At 41.2% G+C, this 13,603-nt stretch overlaps 1 protein-coding gene across 2 annotated transcripts in view; it reads right to left on the bottom strand.

The window, feature by feature from the left end:
• LMBR1 (limb development membrane protein 1) overlaps positions 1–13,603 on the bottom strand; it is a 135,084-nt gene that overhangs the window by 74,407 nt on the left and 47,074 nt on the right. For both annotated transcript variants that reach the window (XM_080936124.1, XM_080936125.1), the window contains one exon: positions 3,650–3,753. In XM_080936124.1, the coding sequence (XP_080792250.1) occupies positions 3,650–3,753 (104 nt within the window). The remainder of the gene's footprint in view (positions 1–3,649; positions 3,754–13,603) is intronic.

Genomic DNA, 13,603 nt, shown 5'->3' with positions numbered 1-13,603 from the left:
ATATATATATATTCATATATATATATGCTCTGTAAAATAGCACTGACCACTTAATCTGAAAACATGTCTACTAGGCTCTGTAATACACTTTACCTTCCATTAGCTTTTGTCAAAGGACGCAACTCCTGATGCTGAAACTGGCTTGTTTCGCTTCTACACTCCCCACTTCAAAGTGCAGAAAATAACTTAGAATGTTAGACCACCTGATAATCTGTCATTACTCAGGACTGGCCAGTGCGTTCGATAAACACACTCATTAGCTGGGTGCATTCAGAGACCATATACGTCTTAATTAAATCACTGTGCTAGGTAAAACCGCACACTTGGGTCTCGGAGGCTTTCGGTGTCCTTTGAGGGCCTTTCATCTCTCTTTTATTTTTAGCTGAATGTATCTATTTGCCTGTTTGTTAGGGGGCACCTGTGCCACGGTGCACATGTAGAGAAGTCAGTTCTCTCCTTCTACCATATGGTCCTGAGGACTGAACTCAGGTCACCAGTCTTGGCAGCAGGCTGGATCGTCTCGCCAGCCCCCATCTGCCTTGTCACTATGGCAGAAGTTGCTGTTTCCTTAGAGCCATTGCTTCACTAGTCTCCCTATAAATTGCAGGTCTAAAAAAATATAAATGGTTTTGGAAAAGTAAAATTAAGTAAATAAGTAATGTAGTAAGTCCTAATCTGTGCCTTTACACAAATTACCTAATTTAGTTAACAAACTTATCTATCAGGAGAGCCAGATGTGGTGACACAGGCCTTCAATCTGATGCCAATACCCAATGCACCTTCAGATCGCCCTTCCCTGGCCCCTTCCTCTTGGTGTGCCAGCACAGCCAGGCTTCTTGGACACCATTAATTCTTGGATCCCACTCTACCTCCAAGCCACAGCCATCTTTTTCCAACCTTAGCATTAACAAACAAATTATTTATACTGGTTTCTTATGACACCTATTCATCCTCTAGCTTCCCAAGTCAGAGCAGAGGTAGTCACCATAGCCTCTAACATGCTGGACTCCTCTTAAATCCCTGTGGCTGGGAATCAGCTTGTTTGATGATATTAAGTGCACTGACTGTCCAAACATTCAACACTAAGTCCAACATTTCAGTGTAATGAAAGATAAAGGGCACGGTGACCCTCCAAAGGTTTTGAGAGACAAACATGCTTAAATACATGTTTAGGACAAAGAATTTTTAAAGCCATGTATAGAAAAATTAGAAGTAGAAATAACTAACAGCAAGAGCTGTGCAAATGTGGACATGAGATGTCAGCTGTTTCTCCCTGAAGATGTGAGGTCTAAGAGTGGTTCTCAGTCTGTGGGTCAAAATCTCTTTTAGGGTTGAATGACCCTTTCACAGAGATTGCCTAAGACCATCAGAAAACACAGATACTTACATTGCAATTCATAACAACAGCAAAGTTACAGTTATGAAGTAGCAATGAAAATAATGTATGGTTGGGGGATCACCACAGCATGGTGAATTGTATTAAAGGGTTGAAACCCACTGGTCTAAGAGAAGGAACATAAGAGGTGACTGTTCCTGGGTTTTGCCACTAAGGCTTAATTCCAGAGCCTGTTGTCAATTATGCCTCACAAGCTGTAATTGAGTCCCTTTCCTGGATGGTCGGTGCAGACAACGCAGAGGCAAGGACTGTCCAAATCACAGGCTGCCTTAAGTCATGATCATGTTTATCAAAGCCCTGGCCAGTCCTCAGTAATGACTAACACTCTAAATTATTATTAGTGGTCTAACATTCTAAGTTATTTTCTGCACTTTGAAGTAGAGAGTGTAGAAACAAAACAAGCCCGTTTTAGCATTAGGAGTTGCGTCCTTTGGCAAAAGCTATAGGTAGTAGATCTATCAACTACATCTTCATAAGGAGTGTGAACTGAGCAGATAGTCCTGGAACACCAAGAGTAACAATTCAGCAACAGCACCCAGGCGGGTTGGAGGAGGAACTGTATATACAGCAGACACTAGCAGGTGGTATTAGTGAGTCCACATTTATACCATACATCCATGCACTGCTGCCTGCATTAGTGAGTCCACATTTATACCATACATCCATGCACTGCTGCCTGCATTAGTGAGTCCACATTTATACCATACATCCATGCACTGCTGCCTGCATTAGTGAGTCCACATTTATACCATACATCCATGCACTGCTGCCTGCATGACTCCCTCCCCAACAGCACTTGACACTAGGTAGAACATGAGCTCCCAGGGCACTCCTCTCCTTGGTGACAAATGAGAAACACTGAAATACAGAATTATCACTACACTTAAATGAAACGGTAGGTGCAAAAACACGCCAGAAAAACTCTTTCCAGATCCCTATTGTCTACGGCACAAAATCTAAGTGACCTGCCAGAGCTGAACCCTCCAGAACCTTATCCTGAGGCTCCCTGTACCCTACTGATCACCATCCTCTAGCATACATCAATTCAATCAGAACTCAAGACCACAGGGCAAGCCTTCACATTTACTCTTCCAAGCCTCGTCAGACACTATTGCAGATGCCAAAGTGCATGCTGACAGGAGCCTGATATAGCTGTCTCCTGAGAGGCTCTGCCAGAGTCTGACAACAGAAGTGGTTGCTCACAGCCAAACATTGGACTGAGAATGGAGTCCCCAGTGGAGGAGTTAGAGAAAGGACTGAAGGAACTGAAGAAGTTTGCAACCCATAGGAAGAACAACAATATCAACCAACAAGACCTCCCAGGAACTAAACCACCAACCAAAGAGTACACATGGAGGGACCCAAGGCTCTGGCCGTATATGTAGCAGAGGATGGCCTTGTTGGGCATCAATGTGAGAAGAGGACCTTGGTCCTGTCCCAGTATAGGGGAATTCCGGGGCAGAAAGGTAGGAGGCTGTGGGTCAGGGAGCACCCTCACAGAAGCAGAGAGAGGGAAGATGGGATAGAGGGGGTTCCAGAGGAGAAACTGGGAAAAGGGATAACATTTGATATGTAAATAAAAAATATTCAATAAAAGAAAGGGAAAAAAGATAAACACAATTCACTCCATATATTACAATAGGAATAGAACTAAAATTCAGAATGTTGTTAAAATGTTTCAATTGTGACACTAGCTCTGTCACTCTGTCAAGTATTAACTACTTAAATCTGTTCATTATATTCCAAAATTATATTCCAAAAATCTGTGGCTGGATACTCTGTATCAAAGTCAGAGTCAGTTACCCCCTGCTAGAAAAACCACAGATTTCAGATGTTCTCAAGAAGCTTCCCAGTGTGCTCACTCCCAAGTCTTCCACAGTGTAAGCTGAGCCACTCAATACTGTGGGGGGAGGGGCCTGTCTACTGCAGAGTATTTCATTTTATACTGTGTTCTATCCTGAAAGCACGTGTACCTTAAGTGTGTCCTATTGGACTCTGAAGTAGATGAGGCCTCCATGAAAGGCCTAACCACTGGCTATGTCAGGTTGTCAATATCAAAGCAGACACTCATCCAGGTGGATGTGCACCATAAACGTACTCCTTGATGAGTACACAAGGTATTCACTGTGCAATACTATTAATATTATCAACAGTGGGTCAACATCATTACTTAGTAATTCAACTGTTTGTTTATATCAACTTCTAGTTTAATATGAGCCATTTAATAATTTAATCCAAACTCAATTTACTTACCTTTTTCAGGCCTGCAAAACCTTCTGATTCCAGAAAGAAAAAGGCAAAGGGCATCAACACAAATAAGCAAAGGTTGGAAAATAAAGAAGCAAGATTCCACAAACCTATAAAGAGGACAATAAGAAAAAATAAGAAAATCAGGTTAGACGTTGACAGACACATTGTTTCAAAGTATCTTTGCTAAGAAAAATCAATACCTATTTGAAACTGCTATCTAAACTTGACTATTAGAAAATAATTATATATTTACTTTAAATATTTTTTATCTGTAATTTTTATCTATTGGAGAAAGCCAATATAGAAACTGTTTACTTTCCCTCACTCCCCCACCAAACAAATTAACTAAAGATACCTTATGTCTTAGTCAGGGGAAGCAAGACAGTAAGCAACATCCCTCCGTGGCCTCTGCATCAGCTCCTGCTTCCTGACCTGCTTGGGTTCCAATCCTGACTTCCTTTGCTGATGAACAGCGATATGGAAGTGTAAGCTGAATAAACCCTTTCATCCCCAACTTGCTTCTTGGTCATGATGTCTGTGCAGGAATAGAAACCCTGACTAAGACAAATTGGTACCAGCATAGTGGGGTATTCTTGTGACAACCTGACCATGTGTTGGGGAGGACTGTGGAAGGACTTTGGAACTTTGAGCTAGAAGAGCCATTGGGATAGTAAGAGTTCTGTGGGATGTTTTGTAGGAGCCTGGAAGATAATGCTGAGAACAGTGCAGAAGATGGAGGCCTGGCTTATAAAATTTCAGAGGGCAGATTAAAGACTCTTATCAGGGCTGTTGCTATTTTGATTGTGAAGATTCTGTGGTTTTGGTTAGCTGGGGCTGAAGAATCAGCTGTGATTAACAAGATACCAGAACTACTAAAGCAAAACCTTTGCATTACTGGGACTATTGATGATGGAGCTAAGAAATTAGTGATGATTAAGAAGAGACCAGCATCATTGAGGTGAAATCTTCTGGGACCTGTTTTCTGAGAGCACAGAGGCTGTGTTCCAGAGATAGCCAAGGTTGTACCTCGTGCTGTGGCTGGACTTGGTAATAATGTGTTAAGAACCACCCAGGTGGTTTGAAGGAATGAAGGGGTCATGGAGAGCAGCTGAGGCTTGGCACTGTGAGAGGCCATGGAAGGCCATTGGTGAAGTTGCAGCCTCAGTTGTAATTAATGCCCTAAGACTCACAGTAGTGTTAGAGATGCCAGTACCATCAAGAACAGCAGCGGCAGTGGAGAACAGGCAGCTGGAGCCTAGAAGACAAGGTGTGTGCTGCAAAGGGCAGAGCTGAAGAAATGACCCAATCCCTTGAAGGAGCCCAGACGTTTGTAAGTGGATTCCCAGACATTGAATGATTAGAGATTGATTTTGCTTTTAACTGTGACTATGCCCTGATATTTTTTCCTCTTGAAGGAAGACGTAGAGTCCACAGTTAAAACTTTGAATTGTAAAAAGACTTTGATTTTTTAAAAGAGACTGGATATTTTAAAGGTAATGAGATTTTACTATTTAAGCATTTGTAAAGTCTGTGGGACTCTTAAGGTTATTTAGATCTTGGGGTTGAACAAGAAAGTAAGGGTTGAGGCTTAATAGTGATATGTTTGTGTGTCAAGTTGACAAGGGGTCAATTGTACTGGCTGGTTTTGTGTCAACTTGACACAAGCTGGAGTTATCACAGAGAAAAGAGCCTCAGCTGAGGAAATGCCCCCATGAGATTCAGCTATAAGGAATTTTTTCAACTAGTGATGGGGGGGGGGGGGGGGGGCGGTAGGCAGCCCACTGTGGGTGGTGCCATCCCTGGGCTGGTAGACCTGGGTTCTACAAGAAAGCAGGCTGAGCAAGCCAGGGGGAGCAAGCCAGTAAGCAGCATCCCTCCATAGCCTCTGCATCAGCTCCTGCTTCCTGACCTGCTTGAGTTCCAGTCCTGACTTCCTTTGGTGATGAACAGCAGTGTGGAAGTCTAAGCTGAATAAACCCTTTCCTCCCCAACTTGCTTCTTGGTCCTGATGTATGTGCAGGAATAGAAACCCTGACTGAGACATCTTATATGCAGAGATCCAAAGACACAGCTCTTTAGACAGATCACCACTGAAATATCTTACCTAGAGCCACTAGCATCCACTTGTCAGTAAGTACCAGGACCAAGCTAAGTGTTTCTGACACACAGCTGTTTAAGCCTCAGAAGATAGTCTAGAGGACACTAGCACAGTGCCTTTCAGATATTCTATGAACTCCTATTTAGACACAGGAGTCCTTGAGCAGGCAGCACTGTCACTTGCCAAGCTGCAGAGCATGTGAGTATTGGGGCAGACTACCTGGAATCCAAAAAAAAAACACATCACAGGAGTTCTAACAAAGAATTCCAAGTAGGAAAGAAACTGTGACCCAGGTGGGCAAGCTCACAGAGCCATTTCCCTTTTGGCCAAGTTATGACACAACAAATGGCAACAAAAATAAGGGCACAGTGTCAGGTATGTCACAGGCAGAGTGTTTGACCCAAAACCTATTTTTTTAATAGAAAAAAAAACACTAAAATTCAAAATTGAGCTTCAGAATGATGGCTATAATCTTTAAAATGGGATCAATGTTAAATTTAAAAACCAGATAAAAACTGTTCTTTCCACAGCTTTCCTCCAACGTCATGCTTACATCATTTAGAGACAGAGTCAGACACACACAGTGCAGTTCTCTTAACAAGCAGTGTGCTGTGGCATGAGTTAACATGTATGTGTATGCACATGCCCTGAGTTAACATGTATGTGTATGCACATGCCCTGAGTTAACATGTATGTGTATGCACATGCCCTGAGTTAACATGTATGTGTATGCACATGCCCTGAGTTAACATGTATGTGTATGCACATGCCCTGAGTTAACATGTATGTGTATGTACACGCCCTGCTCCTGGGACAGTGAGGAAGACAGGGACTAAAGCCCTGAGCACTGTGGTGCTTATGTAAGACAGTCACTAACAGGTGGGACAGTAATATCAATTCAGTGTCCTATCCACAAGTCTACACTGATGCACATAATGCACATTAATCTTTTCAAGACAAAAAAAGTCAAAATCAATGTCTTAATATCTTTTTCTTTTCTTTTTTGAAACTACATCACATATATCCCAGACTGGTCTTGAATTCTCTATGTAGCCAAAGATGACCTTGAACTCTTGATCCCCCTGCCTTTAACTCCCGAGTTCTGGGATTAAAGGCATAAATCACCACACCTGATTTATCTAGTGCTGGGCTGCAACCCAGGGCCTCTCTCATGCACATTATGCAAGCGCTCTACCAACTGAGCTACATCCTCAGCTCCTGTCTTAACATCGTTTAGTGGTAAATTAATTTAAACTTGTAAAGCTTAAATTTACATTAAAATAGTGTTCGCCATTATTTTAAGGTTCTCTAGATATATGAAATAGGACAATAATTCCTATTATATAAAGTAAAAATTTGCTTTAAAATACTTTAATATGTTCTGACCCTTAGAACAAAAAGTTAAGGCCAAACGCACTTTTAACCCCATATACCAGGGAGGCCAACCAGGAAAACCACTGAAGTATACAGGACTAACTAGGATAACTTAGGAAAATCTGCCTTCAAAATAAAATGTAGAAAAGAAAAAACAGCTTTATTCTTTTCTTTAATGACAAGCTATAATTACACCTACCAGGAACGTGCAGAATGAAGGAAAGTAAATGCACATACCTAAGTCTCAAACTACACGGCGGCAACCTTGCTAGGTTTCCAGCTTCCTCACCTGTGAAATCGAGGCTTAATGATGCACGTGTGGCCATCGTTAGGACTAAATGAAAGAAGGGATGGCTGACAACTGGACCAGGGTCACTAGAGAACAAGTACTTTATGCTTTTCTGCTTCTAAGAACCATCACTTCCCTAGAGGCACTGTTAGCTGCTAGCGTACTAGGCTCACCACTTTCTGCCTTTTCCTTTCCTGTTTCTTTTCCCCTCCCCCAACCAAGGTATATCAGCTCCTGGTTTTCTTCACTAGCAGTCTCCATGTGTCCATCCAGTCTCATGCCTAACCTGCTCTGAGTGACGACACGACTTTTCAGGAACTGTATCTGAAGAATAAATGGGTCTGGTCTGGACCAAAGCAGTGCCTCATGTTCAATACAAACATTTGTGTGTGGTCTCTGCTCTCTGTCAGCTGTTCAACATCGTTTCCTTAGGCTTCCCAGGTATATGAAATAGGATAGTAATTCCTACTGTGTAAAGCATTACATCCTAGGGACATATCAACAAGTGCTAAGATGATGTGCTTGGTTTTAGTATAGTGAAAAACAGCAACTGTAAATAACTGTAAGATACCACTGTAGCAAGGATCATGCTCAACTTAGAGAAAACAGTCCTTTGTTTTTGTTTTTCTTTTTTTTTTTAAGACACTCTGTGTTTACATTTGAGATGTTATCCCTTTACCCCGTTCCTCTCCCATCCCCTCTCCCCCTCCAGTTGTCTTCACAAAGGTGCACTCCCTTCTGATGCCCCTTTCCACCCCATTTTCTTGACATTCCCCTACATTGGGAAAATGTGCCCTCTCTGGAACAAAAGCCTCTTCTCACATTTATGCCAGACACTGCTATCTTCAGCTACATATGCAACTGGATCAATAGGTCTCTCAAAGTGCACGCAGAGCTTGGTGTTTTACTCCATGGGAGTTTTGGAGGGTTTGGTTGGTTGATAATGTTGTTCTTCCCATGAGGTTGCAACCCCTTTCCGCACCTTAGGTCCTTTATTTAGCAACCTCTTTGGGATTCCCGAGTTCAGACTGATGGTTAGCTGCAAGCATGCTCAGCTGTATCTATATGACTCTAGCCTAGTCCCTGAGGGGGCATCTCTGTCTGGTGAGGAAACAGTTCTTATACAATTAGATGGCACACACTCCTTTCAGAAGGGGTTTCTTTTTTAAAAAGAAATGATCTGTATCTGTTAAGAACCTACTAAAGCACTATGGGGCAACATCTAATCCTTCTGACAAAGGACTTTTGTTCTACAATCAGCCTAAGGCTCAAAAATGCCAGGTCAAGAGCTGGAGAGATGGCTCAGTGGTTAGAGCACTAACTGCTCTTCCAGAGGTCCTGAGTTCAAATCCCAGCAACCACATGGTGGCTCACAACCATCTGTAATTCGATCTGATGCCCTCTTCTGGTGTGTCTGAAGATAGCTACAGTGTACTTATATATAATAAATAAATCTTTAAAAAAGAAATGCCAGGTCAAGGCTAGAAAGATGGCTCAGCAATTAAGAGCACTTATTGCTCTTGCAGAGAACCCAGGTTCAATTCCCATCATCCACATGGTAGCTCACAACCACCTGTAACTTCAATTCCAGGAGACTAAGACCCCTCCCCAGACTCTGGCTTCTACGGGCACCAGGCACATACATGGTGCATAGACAAACAACAAACACGCAGACAAAACAATTTTTAATGTTTAAATTTTAAATTAGTAAGATAGTTCATTTAAAATTAAAAAAAAATGTCAGATCTAAAGCCAGAAAACATCTATGCTTCACTTTCTAGATTGTTGAGATACCTTTTGGTAAAATAAATTAGATTCCCTAAACCTCCATCAGCAATCCTATGTCTCTGCAGTTTTATAATGAGAATCTCCCACACCCACGCTCTGTGATACAACAATTGCTCTTCATCATTTGGGTTCCCAACTCCAACCTTAGAATAAATTTTAATTGTCAATGAAAATGAAGAAATGATGTGTATAAGAAAATAAAACATGTTTACCTCAATAGCCCCACTGAGCAGTGAATTACACACAGTGCTCGGTTCAGGTACAGTTTCAATGTGCCTCCCCACACGCCCAGTCTGAGAAGCCTGGTGTCCAGTGTAGCAATGCTGAAGGGTGGAATCTTCTAGGGGCATGATCTCATGAAAGATGGTTAGTTTCTAAAGAGCAATGTGAAGGGATTAATACTTTTCTCATGGGAGGGCATATATCCTCATTCTTACAGAAAGTTATTGGGCCAGATGGTAGTGACTCACTCCTTTAATCCCAGCACTCAGGAAATAGAGGCAGGTGGATCTCTGAGTTCCAGGCCAGTCTGGTCTACAGGGTGAGTTCTAGGCCAGCCAGGGCTACACAAAGAAACACTGTCTCAAAAACAAACAAACAAAAACCAACCAACCAACCCAGAAAGAAAGTCAGTGTAAAAAGAGGCCACTGCATGTTTGTAGCACACTCAGCATGTAACTAGCCACTTGTCTAGTAGGTGGGGATTAGGAACAGGGCAGTCATGAGGCGAGCCCTACTCCTGAACTGCCACAACTGTAAGGCAACGTCAGGTGTTATTACACCAACATGAATCTAATACACACGTGTACAGTTTGGTGAGTGTTGGCTCTGTACCCAGATAGTGAACACACTTTGCCCCAGACATGTTCACAAACCCTATAGAATCTGTGCTTCTTGCTGTCTTTATGCCTTTACCCTCCCCAGCCAAGCACTAATCCTGCACTTCCAAAATCCAGACTTTTGTACAATTTCTATGTAACTGGATGTGTTGGGTTTCTGGGGGGTAAGGTAGGGTCTGGTTTCTGTCACTGTGTTCCATATCTGTGTCACAGAACATCACAAACACTTGAAAGTCTCACCTGTCAGCATCTGAGTTGCTCCTGCCTTGTGGCTATTACGTATGAAGCTGTCATGTCCAGACTTTGTAATGGACACAGGCTTTCATTTGATAAGTTTGTAGCAGAAGATGGCAGAGGATGGGAGCTGTGTGTTTGATTTTTGGAAAACTGACAATATTAACTAATTGGTAGTATTTTCCATTTCCACCAGAAAAGCTCTTCACATGCCCTGAAAACAAATTCTTTAACAGCTATGAGATCTTTTCCCCAGTCCAGGGGTTCTTCTTCTAATCAAAGAGCAGTTTACCAGAAGTAACAAAGCCAAACTCAGGAAGCTTTTCTTTCATGAATGTTGGTACTATGTGAGAAGAGACTGTCCTGTTTGTGTCTGTTCCTTGGGTGGCTTTACATTCACCTCTATGGTTCCTCAAGCCACTTCCTGTGGTACCAGGTATAGACTAAAGCTCAGTTTTTGTCTGTGATTATCAAACTGTTCTATTTGTTAAAAATATCCTTTACTCACTACATTTTTTCCTTGTAGCTCTGTCATCAGTCAGCAGTATATCTGTGTCCTGCTGGGTTTGAATGCTGATGCCTTTATGCTGTCAGCAGTCTTGATCATTATAGACTAAAAACCAAAAGGTTGTTCAGACCACTGAAAATTCACTGAATTCTCACCTGAATCAATTTCCATAAAAAATGCCTATTGGAATTTTGACTGGCATTGTGTTAAGTCTATAAATTGATGAGAGAGAAGACTAGTCTTAACATTATCATGGACAAGAACGTAATCAAACTCACAAACTGGGACCCTTCCCCCCATTAATGACATCTGAAGGCAGAGCTTTGGAGATATCAGGGAGCTAGAAGATCTCAGACATAATAATGAATGGCTGCCAAGCCTCCCTGGTCCAGGGTTCTATGAATGTCCAGTGCCTGCTATCGGTATCCATCCTTGGGAAAGAAGATCACTTAGAAGAGACTCGTGTTTTCTATCTTCTCAGGACACAGAAATGTTTTAAACTGAAAGGACGCCTACTCCTGCTTCTAATGGACTCAACAAGGACCAGTCTCACTAGAATCCTTAACCAAAATGGATGAGCCACTTGTTAAGAAAATAAAAGTAAAATATTTACGATAACTCTAAAAACAACATAGAAACAGAAATTTGTAGAAAATTATCTTACCCAAAAGCAAATTATGTTTCATTCAGAATTTTGATAAATTCCCCTCATACACAAATCCCTGATTCACAATGACATACCTTGAACTTGATTCCAGGTCTCTCTATCTCTCTACTACTTTATGCCATCTCAAAATTACTATTTTGTGTGAGAAGGGCATCAATAAATTTAATTACTTTATCTACCGAAAGATCACATCAGTTTGTAACATTTTATTCAGGCCATATTGGATATATTAGCCCACTAAGTCTGCCCATTGGCATAAGTGCGTAACTGAGCCCAGGATCATTAAGCCAATTAAACAGGACAAAGCAATACTACAGTTATCTTTTCGGTCATGTATATATAAGCATACATACACACATGCATACAGCCTCCTTAAAACACCTTCAAACTGCAAGAATTTTTTAAAATCAATTTCAAAGAGCTGAGGAGACAGTTCCTTTGGAAATGTGCTTGTTTTGCATGAGGACCTGAGATCAGTCCCCAGCTCCCATAAAACCCAGGTGGGGTGAAATATGTTTGCAATCCCAGAGCTAGGGAGGTAGAAATGATTTACTGGCCAGTAGCCAGCCCATCTTAACTAGTGAGATTCAAGCCAACTAAAGATTCTGTTTTTAAAAAGCAAGTGGGGGCTGAAGAGATGGCTCAGAGGTTAAGAGCACCAACTGTTCTCCCAGAGGTCCTGAGTTCAATTCCCAGAAACCACATGATGGCTTACAACCATCTGTAATGGGATCCAATGCCCTCTTTTATGTCTGAAGACAACAGTGTACTCATATACATAAAATAAATAAACCTTTTTTTTTTAAAAAAAAAAAAAAGGCAAAGTGGATGGTTCTTAAATAATACCATCTGAGATTGACCTCTGACCTCTACATGCATGCATGTTCATACTCAGTACCCACACAGATACATAGCACACACACACCAAAAACCTTTATCAATTCAATTTTAATAACCCAACATTTTAGATATATTTTATATACCCAATACACTATATTGTCTTGGACAAAAATAAGGTATTCACCCAATCTTTAGCCATCTCTACAGCAGTTACCTGAGTGAGAAGCATTTTACAACTACCATAATTTGGACTACTTAGCTGTCACGACCTTGAAAAGACTTCAACTCTATCACTGGCTTTCTCTTACTAAATGGATTACAACTCTGCCCTTACCAAGAACAGAAGAGAAACAACACCCAAATTTTTAAACAAATGTTTAAAAATAATTTTTTTGAAAAATTGTAATGCACCAGTGCTCAGACAAAACAAGGACCAGAAAAAAAAAAATGGTGTGAATTATAGCTGAAACTAGCTCAACTCTTTCCTTACCATTCTCATTAATTTTACTCAAAAAGGCTTAAAATTTTTTTTAAAAAAAAAACTATACATGACATTAAAATACACAAAACTCAGTGACAAAATCCTCTGCAGAATGGGGGAACGGCTCACTGTGTCAGTGCACTGAGTCGGCAAGCAGAGGACTTTGAAAGCAAGCACCCAGACAAGAAGCCAAGCACTGGAGCAGGGCAGAGGCGTCCAAAGCAGCTGCACCTCCAGTTCAGTGAGAAACCCTGTCTCAAGGAAATAAGATGGAAGGTGATAAAGTATACTGCTCTGGCTCTCACATTTGTGTGATCAGGAACATGCATGACACAGCACACACACAGCACACATACTCACACCCACACATATACATAAACACCTATAAAACAAATAAGTATTTTTTAAACTAAGGTTAAAAATAAATTGCCAAGAAACACACAGCTTATGTAATAACACAAATACAGAAAACTGGTGCCTTCTTCTTCCTCTCTACCTCGTTGCATAGTCTAAATCTTCTTTCTATAAGAGGCACAGGAGTACACTAAAAATCATAAGGTGTATTTTAAGCACCATTGTAACATGCCTAAATCTCTAGATCTCTGTATCATGTAAGTTTCCCCCATAAACTCCATTAAAAGGGAGAAAAACAACAAAGATAAACTGAACGGGACACCTGAGCCAGCTCTGTTTCTAGCTACACTGTCCAGACTGTTCACACATCAGTAGAAATAACTACCAAATACAAATATATGAATGCTAATGTCTGCTATATTTTCATAAACAGAAAATAAACTGCCATAAAAAGGAGACCTATTATTCTTATTAGTGATCTAAGC

Source organism: Micromys minutus, assembly GCF_963924665.1.
Source record: "Micromys minutus genome assembly, chromosome: 23".
Classification (NCBI taxonomy): Eukaryota; Metazoa; Chordata; class Mammalia; order Rodentia; family Muridae; genus Micromys; species Micromys minutus.
The sequence above is the reverse complement of the archived record's forward strand: the minus strand, read 5'-3'. Positions and strand labels throughout refer to the sequence as shown.